The sequence below is a fragment of the Barbus barbus genome (genome assembly GCF_936440315.1).
Source record: "Barbus barbus genome assembly, chromosome: 50".
Classification (NCBI taxonomy): Eukaryota; Metazoa; Chordata; class Actinopteri; order Cypriniformes; family Cyprinidae; genus Barbus; species Barbus barbus.
In genome coordinates this window covers 11,017,298-11,036,855 of record NC_136728.1, presented here as the reverse complement: position 1 = coordinate 11,036,855, position 19,558 = coordinate 11,017,298, and the positions used below count along the sequence as shown (strand labels likewise).

Below are 19,558 nucleotides of genomic sequence, written 5' to 3'. Positions count from 1 at the left end.
AACATTATATCTCCTTTTTTTTTTTTACAAAGAAATTAAAAAGGTTTGGAACTACATGAGGCAAGTCAAACAACACACTGTTAATACCATTCTATAAATAATTAATTTGAATATTTATAAACATAATATTTTAATATAAATAAAATAATTCAATAAATGATCAAAATAAATCAACTGATATAGTGGTGTGCACACCAAAGCTGCACTTATTGGATCAAAAATATAGTAAAGCAGTAATATTACAAAACAATTATTACAATTTAAAATTACTTTTTTCCATTTTTAAATAATGTATTCTATTTTAATATATTTTCCAATATAATTTATTTCTGTGATGCAAACTAAAATAAAAAAAATAAATAAACGTCTTTAGAGTCAGTTTTGATCAATCCTTGATTCCTTGCTGAATAAAAGTAATTCTAAATGTAAGTATTATCAAAAACAAAAAGTATTTTTCATCTTTGATGAATATAAAGTTCAAAAGAATGGCATTTATTTTAAATAGATTTTAAATGCATCATACAAATGTCTTCACTGTCACTTTTATCAATTTGGTGCATCCTTGCTGAACAGAAGTATTCAATATAATGGAAAAACACTTTCTATTATGGAAACATTATAGAAAATGGTATGCAATACATAATGCAATGTTCTTGTATGTGTCTCACTAACATATTAGGTATTCACTTATGACACTCTTCAGGCTGATGCTTATGGGTCAAAGTTTAAGCACTCATCAAATTATTGACAATAATGACACCCTAAATGGGAAGTGGAGTTTGTTAATGTTCTGCAGAGGTGGGGTTAAAATTGATTTGAATAATTGCTCCAAATTGCCTTGTAAATCTAGCAGGGCTGTAAACGAGTATTGATCTTGTTTAAGTGGTGTGCAAAGTGAGCTCAACGGCAATCAAATTAGGCGAGGGGAACGGTCGGAAATGCATGTGCTATGATGTAGTTCTTTATAATCCCGTTGACTGCAATACACCGTCTGAAAGCAATACAATTGATTGGCCTGTGACTGATCACATCCTTTTTTTGGTAGCTGAGAACTCTTGCTCAGGCACTTTGCAACGGTATCGCTGTAACTCTGTTGTAATTACCTCATAATGGAGTGTCCATCACTGACCTGAAAAATGTGAAGAGGGCTAAAAGGTTCAGACTGGACTTCCTAAAGCACAGTATTAAATGTCTGGGTTTAGGAAATGTCGGTTTGCTTCCTCTCTACATAAAACACCATGTCCCCATCTATGTAAGAATACACCTGGTGCATTTTAATTTCTCTACGTCTCGTTAAACACATCAACAAAGTCTAAGGAAACAATGCAAGAACTGTACATTTTAGCAAGACATCAAATTAAACAAGTGTTGAAAGATCCACAGCTGTAATTGGATAATTAAGACCGAATTCTTATGAAATTCATTCTTTCATGCACAAGACGACAGTCTTAATGAACAGAGATATGCCCTCTCCAGGGCCCATCACATTTCTTTCGATTTCTGTTGGCCCATATTCCAACACTCAAAATTCTCCACTAGTTTTTTCACCAACCGTCTCATTGCTGAAAGTGTTGTGTAATGCATCGCTGCTGATGTATTTGAATAAAAACAACTGATCATTGTACTGGCGAGTGTATAATAACCACTGACTGTAACTGCTCTGAAATAAATGCTAGTATTATACAGTAGGATTGGAGAGTCATATGAAAGTTAACAGAGTCATAGACAGTCCATCCACTGCTTCTTTTGAATGGCTGTGAATGTCGAAATATGCTTTTTGGGTCTAGGTAGTGTATTTAGGCAGTTTCTGCAGTAGCAGAGGGGACTAATGGGGTCATGCTAATGCCCACCAAAACTTAACACCTTAGATTTTATTAATCTGCCAGGAGACCAAGTCGTGTTTACAAAGAGCCAATCATCAAAACTCTAGTTCTGCAAGACTAAAGTTAAAATCAGATTACACTTAGGACAGACTGCATGAACCAGAGGTTTTCAAACTTCCCCCTACTAGGGGGTCTGCTGAAAATTTGAGAAATACAAAAATTACAAAATGCATTTGAACAGAAAGAAAAAAAAAAAAAATCCACACCGTGCAGACACGTCTTCATATATTTACACTTTGATTTGAACGAAAGCAGCACATCTGGTATGCAGCTAACACAGAAGAGTATGCCGTTTCTGTCCAGCGAATATTCTCCAAAATGGCACTATAGGGTGACGCGGAGAAGACGAATTTGAATAAAGTAGTTTTTTTTTTTTTTTTTCGGAGGGTCTGAGAGCTCTCAGATTCCATCAAAAATATCTTAATTTGTGTTCAGAAGATGAACGGCGGTCTTACGGGTTTGGAACGACATGAGGGTGAGTAATTAATGACAGAATTTTCATTTTTGGGTGAACCATCCATTTAATAGCACTCCCTTGCGTATAACAGTGAGAATGTGGAAACCCAGAAAATTCAGTGTTTGGCGGGAAAAAAGTTCAGTAATACATTTTATTGTATTTTGTATTGTATTTTGCTAAAGTATCTGCTTGACCCCAATATAATTTAACAAATATAGCTAAGTTTAGCAGAAATATATAAAAAAAAAATATATCTTCTAAAATGGAAAAACCCCACAAGCCCTCAACAGATGAAATACCTCTGTGCCAAAACTTAGTTTGAACCACATTAGATTCGCTGCCAATGATTCAGGGTCCACAGAGACAGCTGTCATTGACTGGGCGGGTTGGATCAGAGGGTATGGAGAGACAGATCAATCAGCGCAGGAGAGATGAAACTGAATAGACTCCCTTTCCAGGGCACTATTGAACTGTTATTTAGCTTCCCCACCAATGACTGCTTACACAATCCCTCAGTCAATAGCAACGTAAGATTCAATCATTCTAGTCATTCCCTAATTAGATTCTAATGCGCTAAAGTGCTCTACTTTTTTGGCAACAAAAGTCTCAAATGTAATGCATTTAGGGAAGTTCTACGTAAATTGTTTGTGTCTTTTAAGCTCGAGGCTCATGTAAATGTTCAATTACTGAGGATGTGTAGGGAATGCTATGTCAGGAATGACAACTCATGAACAGTTTACTGTAAAAGACTGTTTATATGTATTAAAATGATTTCCCCTGTGGGAGCTACTACAATAAAAAGAATGCATGCGTCGTCATAAACACATTTAAAAATTGTTTCCCAGCAAATCAATTTGATTTAAAATGAAAAGGTTAAATACTGCATCAACAAAACAGCAGTGAGGTTGACAGGCAAATTTCCTTTAAGACCTTCTGTAGAGTTTTTCATTGACCCACATTTCCATGAAACGACGTCGCAATATCTCCCCCGCGTCTCTTGCAATCAGTATAATATCATTCTCATGAGCTTCCGCGCTCAGCTAACAATTGTCCTCTGTCGCAAGATGGAAACAGACAATATTAGCAGCTTTTGATGGCTCTGCAGGGAAGACACAGTGAGTTTTAAAGCCCACTTCACCACATGCTAGCACTTCAAATAAACCGAAAAACGGCAGTAATCAAACACAGCATTAGCTTTTGCAGAGGACAACTGTGGTGTACACTGGGACACCATGCCTTATATAAAGTAGAACTTATTAATCCATATTTATTTTTAGATTTAAGGAGACAATTTAATATTCAGATTTTTAAAAGATTTCTACATGTAGTATTTTTTTTTAATTATTAGCATTATTATTTGTCACTTGTCTATTATGTTTTGGTTATGTTGGATAAATTTATTTTCCACAAGTTTTATGAGATTGCTCCAATTAATCACAATAAATATTTTAATTTAGATTAATCAAAATTGAAATGTAGGGAAATTGGTTTCCACAAGTGTTATTGGACTCCTCTGCTTTATCTGTTGAAATTTTTACACGAATAAAAGCACTTAATTTTGAGGCATGATCACGTGAAACATATTTTGACAGTCATTTTAACAGTGTGAACACTTTCTTCAAAAATAAGTCACATGTTAGACAGACCTTGGTTTTGTTGCTGGAGTGTCTCTGTGAGGTCCTGTAGGTGCAGCAGAAGAAGACCTCCAGCGCCTAACAGCAGTAGGAACCAAAAGGAGCAGGGGAGTCTCATGACCGTTGATCGCAGGGACCTCCTTCTGCCTCCACAGCCGGCCTCCAGCACCTTACACTCTACCCACATCACGGCCTGTGACGCACGGCCCTGACGGTGGGACCTACACATCCACATGCACACACACAGAAAAAAAACAGTGCCTTAGCAACCGAGGCAGTCGTTACTGCTTTACTTCTGCAAGACGAGCTAGACAGCAAGCTTAGGGTCAGGAACTAGAATTTTTTAGGGTACTTTTTGAACACCTTGTAATACCCAGAAAACTACAGTGGAGAGTTTTGTATGTGCAAGCAGGACTCTAGTTAATTCTTCTGTTGGGAACTGTTGAAAACTTTTATTAGTTCCAGTTACTTAAAAATTGAAAAGGACAATGGGCCGTCTGCATTCGTGAATTTTTATTTCCATATCTCGCGTAATACAATGCGCATGCATTTTATATAAATAGCATGTTGTGTTTTCGCAGATTTATCTGATGAATATTCTGCTGACTGCAGGGTCCCATTTCCCAAGACAGAATGCAGGCAGAGAATAAAGAAAGAGAAAGGGAGGCACAGTTGTGTGTCGAGTGTGTTCCAGGTTTGCTGTTCTCAGCAGGTGAGAGCAGCATAAGGAATCATGTGCTCCGAGCCTATAGGGACCTGAAGCCTACACGAAACATCTTGCCCTGTCTGTTCCACGTGAATCCTCTCCACTCTGTGAGATTAGACTACCTGACTCAACCGACCCACACAAACATACATTCTTATTACAAACATTCATCACAGGATGTGCCTCGCAGAGCTTAACACCAAACAAATCTGGTGCACTGAGGAAGAAATTACCGATGTGAATCACCGATGTGAATTAATTTGCTTTTAACATTATTAATAGGGCTGTGCATAATAACATTAAATGGCATTTTTGTGCAAATAGACTGCAAAATAGGGCCTGAAACTCTCTCTTGACAAATAGCAAAACTTAACCTTCAGAAAATGACTGAAGTCAACTTCAGGAGGTCAAACTAAATTTGGCATGAGGTGTTTTATTTTCCATTCATTTTATATGAGGTTTGCAAACCTGTTACCCAATTTGGGACATGTCTAAATATATATATGCAAGTGAGGACCTCTGAAATGGGACAAAAATTTTAACTGGTCCCATGTCATCACAATATATCAAAGCCTAGCAATTACAGAAATTATTTGTAGCATTGTAAATGTAGCTTCATTTGCTTTGCAAAGTCATTTTCATTTGCTTGAAAGCTTTTTCAATTCAGCACTTAAATGTAAGTGCCACATTTTCCACTGTAAAACCGAACATCAAGCCTTTGTCAGATGGAAACCGGCCTTATCATCTTCCCACATCAAAACACAAAAATTGCAACTTGATGTGTACAGTCGCATCTTTGCAGGCAATCACGGCTGAGGTGATGGGGGTTAGATTTCTTTAACAACAGCTTTGAGTAAAAAAACACCCCATGCACCTGCTCCTTCATCGACACCCCCTTTCCTTTTATCTGGGCTTGATTGATTATTGCTGATCCCTGACCTGTATGATAGAGGATTTAAAAAGGTTTTGAGTAGCACAAGGAAACCTGTGGATGTAATCTAGAGCTCCTCTCCTCACTAGAGCCAGAGGATTTTCTGCTAATTAAAGCAGCTCTCTCACCACATGCTACCCTGCCTTTTAAGATCTTAGATTTGACATCCACTTGTGATTATACTTCTAATTCAAACCCAGGTCAAAAGGCCTACTTTTTTTCCACTTTGACAGTTTTTATAATTATTCCTTTTATTAAGCAAGATCGCCAAAAGAGAAGGGGCTTCAAGCTCAGTTGAGGATTCAGAGAAAAGTAAAATAAAAGAAAATACTAAAAATCACCTAATTTGTTTTTTCTTTTTTTTTTTGCCTTCTAAAAGCTGGTTAATCTATCAGAGATCAACCACAATTATTTTGAGCTCACATTTAAAGTATCAATGAAAAAAACTGCAACAACATCAATAGAAACAAAAATTTTTCCAAATTATATTTTATACATAAGTATATTTTTATCAAAGAGGGATCATTTTGGGGTGTTCACCACATCAGAAAGTTTGAAATCTCCTTAACCCTCTGGTATTGTTCATTTGGGACTCACACTTGTGTTGTTCACGGTCAAAACTGACCGAACACCCGAAATGTAACTTTTTAATTTTCAGTAAAATCATTGTAATATATTTTTGTTCCATTATATATATTTTTTTCTTTTGTATTTTGACAGAATTTCATGGTACTAATTAATATTTATGTAATAATTATAATTAATATTTTCCCATTGATTTTGATATTACTTTTCAATTATGGCAGTATTTCATGTTAAAATAGAGACAATGCCTTTAAAGTCCAGTTTTTGAAGTCAGATTAGTGCCATCTGGTCAGAGTAAAAAAAGAAAAACATCTGCAATTCCATGGTTTAGCCACTAGATTCCTATATAGCTCTATACAAAAGGCTTATAAACTCTCTAGTGATTTTTAGGCATAAAGCCTTATTTTTATTAAGTTGTGGATCTGGATATATATTTAGATATTCTCAAAGACAACTTTTTGTAAAGGTTTAGATTTTTTTTGTTTTAAATGTTTTTGCATTAATTTTACTACAGTCAAACCTGAACTGAACACAGAGAACGGCATTTTGTCACACATAACATCAAAATTCAACAAAAATTAACAGGAATGCTTTATCAGGGGCCTGTTCCATAAAACAAGTTTACCAAATAAGCCAGGCTTATTTCAGTAATTCTGACTTATTTTCACTTGATTTGGTTTCTGAAAGCAAAATTACCATAGCTCAAGCTCAGTCACTGTGGCAACTTATGCTGGCAAACTAACCTGGTCCGGAGCAGGCTAACTGTCAGGCTAAGCTGAGCTCCTCTAACACTGACCAATAGGAACGCATCCATATTACCACTGACTCTCTCACATACAGTCAGTTGAATTTATTATCGGTCCAAAAATAAAAAAGTATACAGAAAATACACCTTAATCAAATAAATAAAAAATAGGCTACAACCAACTGTATTTAATGTATTGTGCCCAAAATGTAGGCGAATGACATTTTAACATAGTTGCTACTTGTGCATGCAGTTGATCAGAAGTTTCTAGCCATGCAGCCTTTCTCTCTGATTTTATGACAGCTGTACCTTTTATGGTTATTAGAACATTAAAACATTACAATCTAAAATGGCTCTTTAAAGCATAAAAACACAATCAAAAGTTAAAATCACTGAATTAAAAATGTAAGTTTATAATAGAAATCAGAGTACATTTTAACAGATAAGAGGAACACACATTTAACTCATTTGAGCTAGTGATTAACAGTTGCTGCCATCATAAAAATACACTTATATGTAGGAAATTAAAATTCTATGCGTCACATTTAATGTCCAACAACAAATATTTTAGCAGAATGTATATTTTATTCAGAATTCTTGCGCTAGTGTTCTATTCTGCTCTGTCTGTGTAGCGCGCATGCGCGCCGCAGCGCTCGTTCTCTCGCATAAGCCTCGCCCACTCCTGACAGCTAAATGGATATATTTGCATGGCTTTCTGACATTTACAGATGTAAAAAATATACCTGTGACGTATCAGTTATGCACTGAGGAAAACACAATGTTTCAAATGCGTTAAACAGCACAAATATTCGCTGTTTGCTATGGTGGATCGATTTGATCCATGATCGACATTAAGGGCTGCTTCAGAATAAGCGTGTACGTCACATTATCCTGACTCACTGAACCTGGATAGCATTAGTCAGATTGCGTGAACTTGAATTGTCGTTTATGGAACCGCTTTAGTCCCGATTGATTTGTTAGGTTATTTCAAGTCAGGTTTTGGGCTTTAATCCCCGCTTTTCTTAGCGTCTTTTATGGAACAGCCCCCAGAGATCATTTCAACCTCTTATTTGAGTGTTCTGGCTCAATTTTGCCATATTGTTACAGCCACACCAGTTAATTTTTGTGTGGATAATAGTGTGTTGTGTGTGTGCTTCTGTGAGTGTGTATTTGAGTGTGTGTGTCTGTTTTGTACTCTTGATGTTTTAGAGTGTAACCCCTTACTTGGTGTCTGTGTTTTTTGACTGCATGTTTGGCCGAATTACTGATTTTATTTCATGCATTTGCAGAAACATGCTTTGTGTTACAGTTACACTAATTCATATATGTGTGTCTGTGGGGGGTGGGCGGAGTGCGTCTATTTTGCACTCTTGATATTTTAGAGTGTCAGACCTTTATTGCTGTGCACTCTTTTTCTGCATCGTGAATGATTTGTAGATTTTACACACAAAAAAATCTGTGTTTTCATATTTTTGCGTATTTCCCATTCATTTCCAATGGCGGTCACATTTGATTGTGAACAAGTGACTCTTTTTTTACTGCCATTTAGCTTTTTCGAATCTAGTCCACAATTTGTTTTTTGTGATCTCATAGCAACTGCCATAAAAGTTACCAAGTTTCATACCATTCCGATGACGTAGCGATTTTTAAAAATTCAACACTTTTTTTTCCAGTCTAAAATTAAGGGTTAAGTAAAGTGAGTCAAAAAGAAAAGTAATTTCAGAGGCAGAGCAGGTTATTACATTCTGATGAAAGATCACAAATCAAATATTTCTCTAAACATGCATGATGCAATTAGACCAGGAACACGTATAAAGAAAGTAAATAGGGTCCATTTGGATTGTCCTGTCAAGTCTGAAGTCACATGATAATGCTAATAACTGGGTATAGTAATTCTGGTACAGCACAGTGGCTGGTTTCAATCATGTTTGATTGCAGTTTGATGGAAATTTGGAAGTTGTAACCACATCACAGACTGGCAAAGACCAGATGTGCGCAATTACCCATCATAAATTAAATCTGTGTATTTACATAAACAGACAACATCAAATTTGTCTCATTTGTCTGGACAGCTGTTAATTACAAAAGATGCAAGGTTGTGTAGATGAAACATGGACAGCAAATTGAGTTCTGCAAAAGATTAGTTCCTAGTAAAGGTAAGTTCAAAAGAGCATTGACTCTTAAACTATACTGATGTATCTAATCCAAGCTTCTGTATGCTGTGTAGTGTCACATTAACATTCATTACAGTGACAGATGGAGGACATACTGGCAAATCAATACCACTGTAAGCTCCCCACTGTCTCTCTTCCCCACTCCCACTCCACGTCCTTCCTTGCCGAACACACATTCATCATTGCTCTGAATATTATACCTCACTTTTGCAATTCTTACCCTGTTGAATCAGTACTCTGAAATTAGAAATGATTAAAAACATTGATCCAGTTTACATCATTCAAACACAGCAACATATTGCATTGATTTGTCAACATAAACGCTGCTTTTTTTAATAAGATTACACTGAGATTATCTCCACAAGCTTTTTTGAATATTAATTCCCTTTCCGAGGTAAAATCATTTGATGATTCTCTGTGCTCAGGTAGTTTTGTTCAGAGAACTGGCACAGCAGGACTGGGATTTGTCCAGTAATTTCAATAACCACAGAGAGACTAAACACAATTTGCTACCTGTGATAAATTATATGATTAGTAAATTCAATAAAGTTTTTCTATATGTAATTAAAATCAGTCCTAACCTACCTACAATATAATTACTGATCATCAAAAAGAGTCTCAGCATGGCTAAGTCTTTAAGCATGGCTAAATGTACAGTCTGAATCATAACAATAGCAGATCTGCTAAAAAAAAGAAAAAGAAAAGCTGAATCAGAATTTTACATAGATTGGGTCTTTTCTACTGAAATGTAATGTGAATGTAAATTAAATGTGAAGAATCTCCACAGTACGCTTACCCAAATGACTTGATTTTACAATAACGTTTCCTCCCTAATCATATCGAAATGGTGAAATAAATCACTCTTGCCGCACAGACAGAAATCAATTGATCTTTATATAAATGAGATATGGGACTCCTTTGCATTATTAACTTGACTATCAAAAATCTGCTTTCATGCCCACTTGCGCATTTATCTTCTATACGTTACATCAAAGGAGAAGATAGCTTATCCTTGAAATATTCTCCAGCCCACTTCCTTAGGTATTACTGGAGTGAATGAAAGATGTCTCATTATAGTGATTCTCTCACACCGAATAAAAATGATACTGCGGCATGCATGACTCACGGCTCATACTTTCCAATCATACAGGGTTTTAGGATAGTGATTCCAAACCAGCGGTGTGTGTACACCAAGGGGTATTAAACCTATAAAAAGAAATAACTACTTTAATATAAACAGATATAAACTAATAAACAGATATACTTACTTTACTTACTTTTGTCATTTAGCAGACACTTTTGTCCAAAGCGACTTACAAATAAGTAGTAACTAAAACTAAAAGTTACAACTCTATAAATACTATATACCCACATATTTAAGAAAATAAAGAAATTAAATAAAATTGACATGCATAACAACATTTCAATAATAAACATATAAATGAAAAAACTAAAATAAAAAGCGATACTTCTATCCCTTGCCGGTGTCCCTGCCCGGTGGGGAGATATAATAATAAATCAGAATAATTAACTATGTTAATATTATAATTATTATTGCTGTTGCTATTGTTCCTAATAATATTTTATACACTTGTTTATATATCGGTTTACATAAAATATTTTAATATTTTGATGACCATAAAAGCTTACCTTTGTCATATTTATTTTTATAATCATCATCATTATTGTTGTTATTAATCATACATATATTAACACTACTACTAACAATTATTATTATTATTAGTAGTAGTAGTTGTAGTAGTGACTGTACTATTTTATAAAATATAATAAATAAGCCAATTATACAAATTCTATTTAACAACAATACCAATTACTTTTTGCAATTAATTAATATTTTAAGTCACTTTTTAAGCAGAAAAAGATACCTATTTGTGTGGATGAAAAGTATATGGACACCTGAGCCACACTTAAAAAATTTGATTAGGATAAATAAAACAATAGATACACTGTTCAAAATCAATATTAAAAGGAGCACAGTTTTGCCGGTGAATTATGGGGTTATGTAATATATCAAAAAAGGTGGGGAATCACTATATTCTGGATATTCAGTAAAAAAAAAAAATAATAATAATAATTCCTGAATAAAATCTTGCTCTGCTTGGGAAGAACTGTATTGATTCCCAGGCATCTGTGATATTAACCTGTGTGGATTAATGATTAGAGACCAGCCAAAGCCTTTTCATTTACAGATCACAGCATTTTTTCATTAAGCAAACTGCTGCTAGAACATGATGGAAGAAGGGCCGTGATTACTTGGGGATCAAAGGAAGGACAGAGAGGGAGGTTAAACCTGGTCCTGTGTGTACACAGAACCCTCATCCATCAGCCGCATTCCGCATGGATATACTGAATAATCTGTAAAAAAAAAAGAGCATGAATCTCAAAAATCTCCTCAATTTCTTTCTCATCTCATCGGGTCTCTAAAATCTATGCCCACCTATTTTGGATTCATATATCAAACACATTGGCATTGTATTTGCAGACAGTTCATTGTAGGCTATATTTTATAATCCATAGCTGTCATCCATCAGTAATTACTTGCACCACGTGATTACTAAACTGGGATTTAGGGTGATCTGTTTATAACAAAACGCCTTGTCATGAGGTACAGATGATCTTTCATCATTGATTAGAGTGCTGTGTGGTGTGAATCACCAATACAAATTATGCATTATGTGGGAACCTTAAGCATTCATTATTCAGTAATTCATTACAAAATGTCATGCATTTCTGAAAAAAATATATATAAATATGGAATTCTTCTACATTTTCATGTTTTTTGTTTACTTTATATAATTTTTAATTCTATCATTTATGCATGGTATTTAACCTTTTATTTATTTTTTGCATAAAGGAAACTTTACAATTGTTGTCCATAAGTTAATGTATACATAAGGCATTAGAATTATTTAAATACAGCACAGAATATGACAATACATTTCAAAATGATTCATTAACATTTACCACAGACTTGTTTGTTGCCCTGCTTCACACAGACACATCGTCATCTGAAATTGAAATTAATAAATATATACAATCTCGCAAATATGATAATTCTGACTCCATTTGAAGGCTACATATATCATATCCTTAATAAAATGTTTTAATGAAACTATAAATCTTTAACGGTCCTTTTTCCATTTGAATCAAATTAAGTATGGCATCTAATTCGACTAAGATGCAACCTGCTGAGTATATATTCCCAAATGTCCTAAGAGACTCACTGCCATAGTAACCGGCCCCATGCAAGTCTCCAGATGCTACTGTCTGCAACTGCTCTCACTCAGGTTATTTTATCCTTCCATTGACCTTATCGTGATTTTTTTCAAGCAGGACATTTTCCCTTGTTGGTCCTAGAACAAAATCATGGTTTTAGTTATCATATCCCTCTAAATATAATGGTGGTTAAAGAAATGGTTTCTTCATTAGAACAGATGTGGAGAAATTTAGCATTACATCACTTAGTGACGTACAATCGGTAGCATCCTCATTTCATTTCCAATCAGAGTGACCAGTGCATCAGTTCAACAAAAGTCAGGTTCAGAGGACTTCATCCTGTCTTACAATACCACATGACAACTTCAAATAATGGCCAGTAGTCAACTGTAGCCTGAACAGTTTGAATGGGTGCCGTCAGAACGAGAGTCCAAACAGCTGATAAAAACCATCACAATAATCCACAAGTAAATTACACAAATCCAGCACAACAATTATTGTCCTATGAAGTGAAATTCTGCATGATTGTAAGAAACAAATCCATCATTACAACATTTCAACTTTGAAATGTCACTTCTGGCTAAAATACACAGAAGTCTGTTCATAATTCATAATAATGCTTCCTCCAGTGAAAACAATTCATCCCCTGTTATCCACTCACATCAAAATCCACCAACATATTTGTTTACAACAGTTTTGGATGGTTTTATCACTTGGAAATTGTGCATATTTCTCTCCTGATTCAGTAAATACAACCTTTTCACTAGAGACAAATATTAAGGATAGAAGACTCATTTTAAGTACAAGCAATAGTTTAAAGTTAGTAACATCTTGATGGATTTGTTCATTAAAAACATGCAGCTTTTCACCACACAAGATGTTAATTGATGGACTGGATTCATGTGGATTATTGTGATGTTTTTATTAGCTGTTTCGACTCATTCTGACGCCTCCCATTCACTGCAGAGGATCCATTGGTGAGCAAGTGATATAATGCTAAATTTCTACAAATCTGTTCCAATGAAGAAACTCATCTTCATGTTGGATGGACTGAGGCGGAGTAATCTTCAGCAAATGTTCATTTATGTGTGAATTATTCCTTTGATAGTTACCATGTTTGTTTGATGTTGATCCAAATACATGTCCTGCTTGGCCAAATCATGGTCAACACATATGACCATTACCCAGAGGAAACTCTCATCCAGGTCCTGTTCTAGCACTACAGGTTCTCGTCTCTTACCAAGCTGCACATGACACACAAATGATCAGTGCTGACAGGTCAGTCATCACTATGCCTTGCTCTCCCTCTCTCCCCTGTCATCTTGTGACCGGCCTCATGTTGTGACAGTGTAAATTACATCAGTCACTGCACTGGGGCGAACACACTGTCATGCACTCACCCGATACACACGCAAAACACACTCTGCTTGCTCACAACGTAATACCGATTGTGTTTTAACAACTCAAGTTCTTTCCCTCTCACACACACAGATGCATACGCACACACAAACACACAGCTCAGCACCATATGTTGACCTCCCTTACACATGAGGTGCTCTGGTCCTGGAGGGAAATAAATTACACACTAATATTACTGTGCAGTGGCACGCTTCTCCAAAAGACAGATGTTTACTCAGGATAATCTTTAAACAACATTCCCAGACTTTTCACATCTTTCCCCTCTCCTTAATGCTGTTCAAAGCTCACTGTCCCCTGCATGAATAATGCTGTAACTGCTGGTTTAAGTCAGGTTCCTCACCCCTAATCCCAACCTTAACCAGTGAGAAAGGAAAAACTGAGCTGAAATTATTTTACAAATGAAAGCAAATTTTAAATAAATAAACAAAAGGAGTGCAATTTGCGGATTAACGCATTAACACATTTTGCTGTGGTAGGTAGGAGAGGGTTTTGTATTTATCCTTTATGTGGGTTGCTATGACAGGGGAAAATATATTACATTATGCTTGATCTTCAGTTGCTTCATTAATTAGCAAAAGCAATGCGAGTACTGCTATATGCAGCCGTCTGAATGTATGGTTCTAAATGGCAGGAAATCTATTTTAGGTGCATTCCACTAATGACACACACTTTGGTGTCCTATGACTTTGCATTAGAAACACAAATACCACATTTCTTTGTATGAAGGACTGTTATCTAACAAAACTAAGCTTGCATGAAAAGTATTCAGTTTTATTAACATCTCATTGTTTCAAGCCGTTTTATAAAAATAAAATTAACTTAACTAAACACAAAAAACATTCCTACCTGGGGATTTTGGTCTGTCCCACCACAGAGTTTTTGACCTTATCAACAATTGACCTATCGGTAAGCCCCTCCCCTCGAACGCAGATGATCCAGTGGCAGTTGAGAATCAGTTGCATGGGGACCGGAAATCAGACATCTTTAGGTTTCAGCGCCACAGAGAAACAGTGTAAGATCAAAGTGATTGTGTTTATGCTACAAAAATGAAAAAACGATGTGCCTAGGGGACTTGTAAAACAGGTATCCTGAGAGGATATGCAATGGAATTTAGTTTATTATTCAACATTCATTTTCTGATCGTCATACTCTCATTAAGTTACAATTTTCATCTGCTCAAGCAGATCGTTAATGTCATCTTGTGCTTCAGCAAGGGATCTCTGGCTAAAACTAGCAAACGTTAAAGTTAGTAAGTCCATGCTAACGTACAAACCTAAATAGCTAACTGTTCTCACGTCATGTACAGTGTAGGTCAAAAACACATAAACAAATGTCTACATTTAAGTGCTTCTCCATGTTAAACTAGTTAAATGTAAATTAATTTAATTACCCTGCGGTACATGAATAGTGTTGATCCTGCATGTTGTCTTCTGCGATCGTGACGACCAAAAGCCTGATGATGCACGTCGAATGTTTTTGAGCAATGGGCAACTTTTGGCAATGTTGCTGTTAACAAGCAATCAGGTGAGACACAGGGCCCACAACGGATTTAAAGTATCCATATAGAAATTTGATAGAGCGTGTTTAAATGAATTAAGAATAAAAATATAAGATATGCATTGGAAGATCTACACATAGCAGTCTTCATAGCTTTACCCTGCATCGCCTATGTCACCAGTCTATATTCCATTCAGATAGTGTGACGAGCAGATCTTTTGAATGTCAAACCCCTCATCCTCTCTGGGCCTGACTAATCATAAAGAGTGAGAACTTGTCTTTTTACCTTCTCTCGGAGCTTTCTGATTTTGTCCTTGACATTCAGACAGCAAGAGTCTGTCATGAGGCTCACAGAGGAATACTGTGTGGGTGCGAGGTGTGTGGGGCTGAAGAGCTGGTGAAGACTTGTGTTAGTGTGGGAATGTGTGTAATTCCAGTTTGGATTCTCTGCAGCTATTACAAAACATAAAAGTGATACCTCATCGAGCAGGACTGAACTGCTATCTTAATGTAATTACTGCAGTGCTCTGAGAAAATAAACTGATACTATATTGTTGAGTTACTAGTCCACTTTTGAATACAACATGCATCATAGAAAGAAATGTCTGTGAAGTCTTTCAATTACTGTAGCACTACAGAAGTCAATAACTTGCACCAGTCCATAGAGCCCTTTGAGGTTTTAATAACAATTCATAACCTCCATGTTACAGATGAACAAAATGTAACAGACTTAAGTCTGTAGAGGGGCTGCACGATTTGGGGGAGAAAAAAAAATTCTGATAAAAACAAATCAGAAATTAAAAATTTAAACCTGAATTAAGAAATTTAGGTTTGTTGTGTTAGGGCTACACAATTTGGCCAAAATTGTGTGATTATACATCAATATGTATATAAAATAATAAAAGTTATTATTATTATTATTATTATTATTATTAAAAATAAAAATAGAATATATATTACTATTACTTACTAAGTAATATTTCACTGTAAAATAAAATTATTATTTTTTTCCAATTTTGGCCTTATTCCAATTAATTGTGCAGCTAATTTGTTTTAATAAACAATGGCAATGACACCGAATTGAACCTAAATCAACATCAGATTAAAATAATATGCCAGATGACTACTACTGTTGTTAATATGTATTGTCTACAAATAAACACTAAGCAGCAAAAGATAATGGCAATTCAAAAAGTATGCACCACAAACATATTTACAATGTATGATGGAAAACAGCTAGGATCCCGTCATCTTAAATGCACCGAGTGTACAGCCAAAACAGAAACCAAAGTGATTTCTGTTCTAAAGTGGTTGTTTTAAAATGTTACGACTCTCTGCGGCCTCCACAAACAGCAAACATCCATTAGTATAACGCTAAAAGATGCATGAGTTGTCCCACAAGTATTATTTCCACAGAATCAAGGAGGCTATAATATAGGCAGTTTCTTTGGCAGTGAAAGTAAAAATAAGCCTCTGTATAGACTAGGGTAGAATAAATAAGAAACTGTTACTACACAAAGTGATACAATAATGACCAAATGTTCGGCAGCCAATCAAATAAATCCCCTTGTGTGGAAAAGAAGATCTCTGACATTCATAATTCACTCGCTGGGTGAATAGTTGATGACCCAGATTAAAGATTCAACTTAAATATATATTTTTTTAATTGTTAAAAGAGACATACATTTGGTAGATGTGCCATATAAAGTGACTTTAAAGAAATATTTTGGGTTCAGTACAAATTAAGCTTAATTGACAGCAATTAAAGTAAATGGAGCCTAATGCATAATAGCAAATACTCAATAGTATAGCCACTACACAAAATATGTGCTAACATTAGTGCAATACAATTCCTTACTAACATTGTGTAAAGTCATATTTAATTTTTCAACTTTATTGCCATGACAATGTAATGCTTTAGCCTTAAAATGCCTATAAAATGGTTTAAACAAATTTCCACCTCAAATACTTCAGAATTTGTTTTTAGGTGTTTTATAAAACTACATAAAAATGGTGTAGGGCTTACTTTTAATCCAATTTCACCAAGAAATTGCTAATAAATTTTACAAATAAATACAAACAAGTAACATTTAATTAAACATGAATTTTTAAGCAGAAAGACTGAAATATAATTTTATTTGTAAAACATAGTCCAATAATCTTTTTACTAACAACTTCAAAAAAATATTTTTTTTACAATGAGCTTCACATTTATGCTTTTATATCCTCCAATATGGCCCCATTCACAATTTTTCCAATTAGATTTTATTTATTTATTTTTATGAAAATAAGGGTAAATAAAGTCAAAAGGCATTTTAAAATTTCAGCAGTAATTTAATTATCAAATTATTTTTGTGAAAGCTTTTCAGGATGTTGTATGACTAAATGCACATACATGATACAAAGTGCCAGGTCAAATTGTTTCAATATCAACCACTACTTCGTTTATCGTTTTGGAAAACTCACAGAACATGTGCTAGAAGGTCTTGTCCTCTGAGCACATCTATTTCTTAACTAGAAGCTGGTGGGGGTATGTCACCATCCTATTTATAGCCTGCCGAGAAATAATTCAAAGGAATCAGAGTGAAGATCTCTTAAATCTTCCCTTTCAGAGTCCTACACGGAATGAAAAAGGGGAATGTCTCTTTCTGCCTCAAAAGCCATCTGTATGAGACAGTGAAGCACACCTCTGAAAAGGTGTGAGTTATATCATGAACATCACAGTGATGGATGTGGCATCTGTTGGACAGACAGAACGGCACACATGGCGCTTGTTTCCAACTGTGATGGGCAATACAAAATTAAAGCTCTTTTTCCAAAAGAACTTTCAAAAGTGAATTGAAATGCATGTTGGAATAAGAACGAAATCCTCTTAAAGGGACAGTCCACCCCAAAATGACAACTGTCATTCTCAAAGATTTTCTTTGCAGTCACCATTCACTTTAATTTTATGGAGGAAAAAGATTAAATGTGAATGACTGATGCTTCAAATGCAAAAGGAAGTCATGTACAGTTTTAAAGGAGACAGAATTGTAATATTTAGGCAAACTATCCCTTTAATCCAATTGAAAATAAATACACAAGCATCATTTAAAAACACTGACGGGCTGAGTCAGACTTCAGTCCAACAGATGCTTAGAAAGCCGACTTGCTCAACTCATTAAAGTGACATTCATCATTTCCACTTCAACAACCCATCGAATGAAACAACATTACTGCCCTACAGTCAAACAATGTAAGTAATTGCCACCCAAACTACCGATACTGACTGCGATTCCGCTTCTTCTCACAATTTCCTCACTCACCGCAGTCCAGACTCGGACATTTGTACTTTGTTACCTCTTTGAAGCCCATTTTTTTGGCCTATTTCTACTCTTTCCTGTAGGAATAAACACGATAAAACCGTTAGCACACGCAACACTTACCTCAACAATCTTCATAAGGCTCAAATGTGCCGCTGTAGGCGCTCCGCTTCGTTTGGGCTGGCTGAATTCAACGGTTCAAATTTCAGTAGCGAGTTAGTAACTGAAACATGGCACGTAAATAAAACGTAGCCCGCGATAAAACGCCTATCTGCGGCCGGAGTGTAACTTTAAAGCGGCTGGCAGCGATATTTGGAGAGATGTGAACCGCTCGCGCGGTGCTCTTGTGTGTTGGGCGTGCGCGTCCTGTGCTTCTATTCTCGCGCGCTCTCTAGGGACACCGATGCTGCTGATGATATTGCCAAGCAACAGCTTCTGTAATAACCCATCAAAGTCTGGCGAAGCTCAAGTTTGGCATGTTTTGTAACAGACGATAGAATTTATTTCAGATCGAATTCAAAGGCAGGGTCCCACTAATTTAGCGAGGTCATCATATGTCTCAATTGGGTAGCCTAACAGTAACTTTCAAAACTATCATTAACAGACATTAAATGGGACATTGCTTATGCTTTCATGTCCCCATGCATGTTTTAATAGACTAGATAAAACATTAAACTCACACACACACACACTTTTAAGAAAATTATTTTAGTTTTCACAATTTTTGCCATGCACCCTTCTAAAAAAAAAAAAATGCCATGTTTCTTAATTTTCTCTAATTTAAATGTTTCAACATATTAGTTTATTTATGAATGTTGTTTGAATATTACTTTTCATCTTCTTAATTTTCTTGCCATGCATAATAAATTTATCATATAGCCTAATCAACCCAGTCATATTAAATCACATTATTAAAGTTGTTTCAAATTTATAATTTAATATTACAAATAAATTAATACATTTTAAAGGCCCAAGCTTGATCAGAGTA

General features: G+C 35.4%; 1 protein-coding gene across 1 annotated transcript in view; it reads right to left on the bottom strand.

The window, feature by feature from the left end:
• LOC306868382 (carbohydrate sulfotransferase 8) overlaps positions 1-19,006 on the bottom strand; it is a 43,790-nt gene extending 24,784 nt beyond the window's left edge. The window contains exons 1-2 of the mRNA XM_079414490.1: positions 18,694-19,006; positions 3,987-4,195 (exon numbers count right to left, since the gene is read on the bottom strand). Coding sequence (XP_079270616.1) covers positions 3,987-4,161 — 175 coding nt within the window. The 5' untranslated portion in view covers positions 4,162-4,195; positions 18,694-19,006. The remainder of the gene's footprint in view (positions 1-3,986; positions 4,196-18,693) is intronic.
• Positions 19,007-19,558: the final 552 nt, after the last annotated feature.